This window comes from Lathamus discolor, chromosome 16 (assembly GCF_037157495.1).
Source record: "Lathamus discolor isolate bLatDis1 chromosome 16, bLatDis1.hap1, whole genome shotgun sequence".
NCBI lineage: Eukaryota > Metazoa > Chordata > Aves > Psittaciformes > Psittacidae > Lathamus > Lathamus discolor.
Window position 1 is genome coordinate 206,175 of NC_088899.1, and position 6,000 is coordinate 212,174.

Sequence of the window (6,000 nt, forward strand, 5' to 3'; positions counted from 1 at the left end):
TCAACTAGACAGTCTGTGTTCACATCTGCCTTCCCTGTGTTTGGTTCCTGGGCCAGAGCTCAGGGTGCTGCTTCCCAGCACCCACTGCTTGTGGGTACTTGCTACCGCTGTCCAAACACAGCTGTGTGGTTGAGCAACAGTTATTACTATTTTTATTATTATCACAATTTATTATTATTTCACTGGGTTTTTTTCCACTTTGGCTCTGCTTCGAGCAGTGGCAATTTAAGGGCAAGATTGCACAAGTGTGCTGGGAAGGACACTTCATTACCACGCTGTGGTTTCTAGTGAGTCTGTGTTTCCTGTGGAGAGCCTCCAGCCCAGCCCAGCCCAGGGGCAGGCAGCAGGAAGCCCTTGGGGATGCTCTGAAGGCACCTCTGAGATCCAACGCCAGCGAACAGCCAGGGCCAGGTCAGCTGCCCCATCACCAAGTGCTGCCTCTGCCTGCGGATGTTCCCCATGGTGCCGCAGCATCCAGTTTGCAGAGGGTCAAGGACAGAAAAGCGCAAGGCACAAGCGGGATGGGGCAGCCACAGGCTGCACGTGCAAGAACTCCTGCCCTTGCGTCACCGTTTCCTTTGAGACACCTGCAGCTCCCCTGGCATCTGCCCCCAAAAGGCACTCTTGAGCAGCCCCTGAGGACCTGAGCCAGCCCCAGTGCTACAGCTGTGCCCACTGCGTGGGAGCACTGAGCATGGGAAGAGGGGAAACCACGGGGCTGGAGATGGAGCCCTGTCTCCCATGTGCAGAGCATGAGCATTCCTTGCAAGGCCCCTTTGAAATGGCGGCACAGCAGCAGCACCCTCCTCTGTCCCCAGCTCTGAGTAGAAAGACCTGAAGGAACATGAGGGCTGCACGTCTCAATACCACACATTTGTCCCCAGCAAGGACACCCTAGACTACAACACATGCCAGTGCTGGGCTGTCCCCTGAGAGCTCAGGAGGAGCCTGCAAAGCCCTTATTAGCTGTAAAGACCAAAGCTTGCTGTGGCTGCATCAAAACCCAACCAGTTCTAAGCACAGCTTTCCCCTGAATGTCAAGCGTGGCGCTTGGCAGCTGCTGAGATCAGAAATGCGGTCATTTGCCTTGGGTTTGTTATTTACCATGGGGATTCTCCATGTGCTCCCTCCCGGGAAGTCGGGTGCCCCTGAGCTGGCCCGTGGGGGTCATGGCCAGGGAGATGCTCAGGGGAATCGTGTTCTGTGTGGTCCATGTCAGCGTCCCTGCCATGGTGCGTGCCTGGTAGGTGTCCTGGGTTCAGCAGTAGCAGCCATTTTTCTCCTTCTTAGTAGCTGGTGCAGTGCTGTGTTCTGATTTTTGGCCTGGGAACAGCACTGATAACGCCGATGTTTTCAGTTGCTGCTCAAATGTTTGGTCCGGCCAAGGACTTTGTGAGCCTCATGCTCTGCCAGGGAGGAGGGGAGGCCGGGAGGAAGCAGAGACAGGACACCTGACCCAAACTGACCAAAGAGATATCCATACCACAGCACGGCGTGGCCAGGAGGTAACGGGGAGTTACCTGGAAGGGTTAGGGGTGGCAGGGTTGGAGGAGGTATCGGTCGGTGCTCGGCTGGGGGGCGTGGGGCGAGTTATTGGTCGGCTGGTGCAGAAGTGTTGTATTCTTTCCGCTTGTTATTTCCTTTATCATTATTATTACTGGTGGTAGCAGCAGTGGTTTGTGTGATACCTTAGTTACTGGGCTGTTCTTATATCAACCCGTGGGAGTTGCATTCTTTCTGATTCCCCTCTCCGTCCCCCCAGGAGTAGAGGGAGGGAAAGAAGGGGGGGAGTGAGTGGACGAGCTTTTGTGGTTGGGTTTAAACCACGACAGTAGGGCACAGCGGGGCTGTGGAAGCTGCAGGCACAGAGGCGAGGGTGGGCTCAGCACAGGGGTGGCCCAGGACCGCTGGCTGCCAGGCCCGCGGGTGGCACGGGGCTGTCAGTAGCAGGCAGGTGGAATGGCGGGGCCGGTGGAACAGGGCCACGAGCTCGAGAACGCGGCCACTGCCAAGGGGCTGGGGCGCGGCTCCCGCAGCGCGTTCCGGGCCGGTGGCCGTTGCTGCTGCGGTCGGAAGCGATGGCGCTGCCGCGTCCCTGGCGCTGGCCGTCGGCGCTGCCGCTGGCGCTGGCAGTGATGCTGACCTGCCTGGCGCAGGGATCGCTGCTGGGAGCGGCGCTGGGCGCGGGGGGTGCCCGGGTTGCGCTGCGGTCCCGCCCGCCCGCCAGGTGCCCTCCGGCCCGGTTCGTGCCCCCCCCGTGCCCTCCCTGAATTCTCCTTCTCCCCTACAGGCCGAGCCTCATTGCCCACTTCCCACCTCCATGGGCCCAGGCCTACCGGCACCCGACCTTCAGCAGGGCCGGTAACAGCCGCCCGGCCACAGGAGTCGGCCGCAGGGACAGGGCCCTGACCCACGCCACCTGCCTCAGGTGAGCGCGGGGGTAGGATGTGGGTGGGATAAGGACACAGGTGGCCCAGGGACACTGGTTGTCAGGGATGCAGGTGGCACAGGGACACAGGTGGCACAAGGATACGGATGGCACAGGGGCACTGGTTTTCAGGGCTGCAGGTTGTACAGGGACATGGGTGGCACAGGGACAAGGGTTGGACATGGATGCAGGTGGCACAGAGACACAGGTGACACAGGGATATACATGGCACAGAGACACTGGTTATCAGGGCTGCAGGTGGCACAGGGACACTGGCTGTCAGGGCTGCAGGTGGCACAGGGACACTGGCTGTCAGTGATGCAGGTGGCACAGGGGCACGGATGGGATAAGGACATGGGTGGCACAGCTATGGCGGTGCTGGGCCCATAGCTCTGCCTGTGGTGCTGCCCTGCCTTCTTGTGCAGGGGTCACTGCTGGGAGCAGTGGGGTCCTGGTGTGCGATACGGTCCTGCCTACCCGCAGGCTCCTGCTCCCATGGCCTCTAATGACGGCTCGGCTGCAGGCACCACCTGTGCTGAGAGCACCCGGTCCAGCCACTCCTGCCTTGAGCCAGCGCGGGGGGAGGACGGGATCGGGTCCTCCCGCCGCTAACGCTGGCGCTGACCGTTGTGTCCCCGCAGAGCCCCGCTGCCGACCGTGCACTGCCGGTTCCCGCTGCCACCGCACTGGAGCCCCAGGACCGGTTTCCCGCCGGTACGCTGGGACAGTCGGATGCCCAGGGGCTCGCCATGGACCCGACGCCCAGCCCCGCTCCACAGCCCAGCGCGCAGCTCTTTGCTTCTCCCCACTCTGCAGGGGGGACACCTCCAGGGAAAGGGGAACACAAAATCTCTGCTGTACTGACAGCTTTTCAGGCGGAGGCAGCAGCACGCCTGGGAGCCCTGGGTTCCCACTTGGACGCGGGTCTCCTCAGCACCTGCTGAGCTGTAATAAAACACTGCTCCCATCCTGGGCTGGGCTTGCAGATGTGGGAGTGGGCCGTAGTCGTGGCTGACGGAGCTCTGCAGCTGTGCAGGGAAAGGTTTTCTCCAGGGTGGGTCAGTAGGGAAGGGTTTACTGTGTCTGGGCCAGCAGCGTCCTCCCTCCCCATCGCCTCGCTGATAAAGAGCCTGGAGGCTGCTTGCTCCCACAGTGGATCCCGTTTGGGGTGCTCAGACTTTGCCCTTCATGGACGTTCTGGAGGGGAGTTGAGCAGCGTTGGAGCAAGAGAGGCTCTGGGCTCGGTAGCCAGTGCCTGGGAGATGGGATTTACTCTACGGTGATGAGGAGAACGGGAGGCTGTGCTCCCCAGAACCAAATTAGTTACTGCTGGTCTCCTCCTGTGTTCCAGGAGAAGCGGATGTGTGTGGGGGGATCCCCACAGTCCTGCAGAGGAGTCTGCTGTGCGGTGCCAGAGTGGACAGGAAGGTAATGTACTGCTCATCCGGCGAGCGCCCGCTTGTCGGTGCCAGCTGGGAAGAAAGCGTTCGCCTTCCCAGCCATCCCAGTACCCAAGTCCTGCGCTCCACCAGAGCCGGGATGCTCCAGGCCCCTGAGACCTGGCTGCTGGGCCACCCAGCTGTGGGGAAGCCCTGGTGTTGTGCTGATCAGCATCCCTGCAGCCTTGTTCCCCTGCGGTGCTGTGGAGCAGCAGGACAGGGTGGGTCCGAGCAGGGCCCTGTGAGCAGCAGCGGCTCCCAGCCGGCGTGTTGGGTCCTGGGCGTGTTGGCTCTCGTCCTGCTCTCAGGGCAGGGGGCCGACCCTAACTGGCTCTCTCCCGCTTGCACAGGGAACGGGAGGTGCGACGATGGAGCCGCGCGCCAGTGACAGCGCCCAGGGCTGTGCAGGTGGAGGAAGGTGAGTGCAGGTGGGGCCCAGCTCTGTGCCACGGTTGGTTGGGCCACTGCTGCGGGCCAGCTGCGGGACACGAGGTAGCTCAGGTCTGCAGGTGGGATGAGCTTGAGAAAACCCTGGAAACCAGGAACGTGCTGGCCCTGAGGCAGTGGCGTTTTCTCCCGTGTGCCCATTGTGGGTAGGGCCCCGTGGCACAGTGCGAGATGCGGCCACGTCTGGCGGTTTGTGTGGTTTGTGGTTCGGGTGGGCAGCGGGCAAGGAGCGTCTGTGGAGGTGGGAAGGGGCCGCTGGCCCGTGGAGCCCCAGTGGGCTCTTGGGACAGCTTCCCCGTGGATCTCCTGTGGCCAGGTGCTGCCCCAGGGCATCGCAGCCTTGCCTGTGGCTTAAGGCCCTGTCCCTCCAGGACGGGCATCCAGAGAGGAGTGAGAAGGGGGAACCCCCTTGGTGCAGGCCAAATGCCCCTGCTGGGAGCTGCTCCTGACTTGTCTCCTCCTGTAGCTGTTGAGAAGCCTGAGCAGAAGCGGCGGCAGTCCCCGAGCCCACCACCCTCGCCGGGAAACGGAAGGCCACACAGGAGGAGCATCTGCCTGCTGGTGCCGTGGGATAATGAACCCCTGGTGCTGGTACGTCGCTGTCTCGCAGCCTCTTGTGCCCTCGGCTGGGGACAGAATGTGCCCAGTGCAATCCCTGCAGGGCTGGGGGCAGGCTGACCTGCCTGCCTTGGGGCAGGAGCTCTCGTCCTTGGCTGGGTGGGAAGTGATGCTCTCCCCTGCCTCGGTGTGTGGTGGCTGTGCATGGCTGTGCTGCCTGCTGCTGGAGCAGGTACTGGCTGGGCAAGGCTGCTGTGCCCTCAGCGCCAAGCCGGGGACCAAACGAATGGGGACCAGAGCTCTGCGGTGGCTGTGGCAGAACCACAGCTTCCCGGCTCTGGCGCCAGCCTGCTTCCACACCTCCTCCAGAGCGGCTCTGCCAGCTGCCCTGAGAAGGAGCTAAGCTGCTGCTCTCTTGGCAGCCCCCTGCGCCGGACCCCGGCTACCCCATCACGCAGGAGATCATAGAGGAGGAGAGGAAGGCAGCGCAGCAGCGGTTGCGCCGACTCCTGGGGTATAAGGCGGGTAAGGGCAGACTGGGAATGTGAAGGGCAGGGCAAGGAGGAGACAGCCATGGCACGGGCTGGCAGGGCCGTGGGGTGTCTGCGCAGCGCAGGCTGAGGAAGCTCCTGGGCCAGTGCTGCCTGGTGCTCGGGTCTGAAACTCCTAGAGCCTGGTGAAGGCTCGGGCGGGAGAGCTCGTGCCCCGCAGTCCCCAGGGTGATGGGCAAGGCTCCCCAGGGCCGGAGCTGTGAGCTCTTCGTGCTGGGAGGCTCTGCTAAGGGGTAGTCCCGTACAGCAAGTTGTGGGTCCTGATTTCGTGCTCCCTCCCAGAAGATGAGGTCCCCAGCACCAGTGGGGAAGTTACGTCCCTGGACACAGCCATCGCCCAGGGCTCCTCGGGCACCAGCCACACATGTTAAACAAGGAGCTGCTGGGCAAACTCAAGTGGAAAAGGAGAATCTATGGATTATGTAAGGAGGGGCTGGCCGCTTGGGAGGAATATAGGACAGTTGTTAGAGGATGTAGGGAGGCAATTAGGACAGCTAAGGCCTCCTTGGAACTCAATCTTGCTAGTCGGGTTAAAGACAATAGAAAGGGCTTCTTCAAATACATAGCAAATAAAACT

The 6,000-nt window shown here is 61.9% G+C and overlaps 1 protein-coding gene across 1 annotated transcript in view; it reads left to right on the forward strand.

Moving 5' to 3' along the window:
- The window catches only part of LOC136022793 (nuclear envelope pore membrane protein POM 121-like), a 29,411-nt gene extending 23,617 nt beyond the window's left edge, over nucleotides 1-5,794 (forward strand). Inside the window, exons 2-6 of the mRNA XM_065696558.1 lie at nucleotides 3,780-3,856; nucleotides 4,218-4,285; nucleotides 4,781-4,905; nucleotides 5,295-5,397; nucleotides 5,706-5,794. Of these exons, the coding sequence (XP_065552630.1) occupies nucleotides 3,789-3,856; nucleotides 4,218-4,285; nucleotides 4,781-4,905; nucleotides 5,295-5,397; nucleotides 5,706-5,794 (453 nt within the window). The 5' untranslated portion in view covers nucleotides 3,780-3,788. The remainder of the gene's footprint in view (nucleotides 1-3,779; nucleotides 3,857-4,217; nucleotides 4,286-4,780; nucleotides 4,906-5,294; nucleotides 5,398-5,705) is intronic.
- Nucleotides 5,795-6,000: the final 206 nt, after the last annotated feature.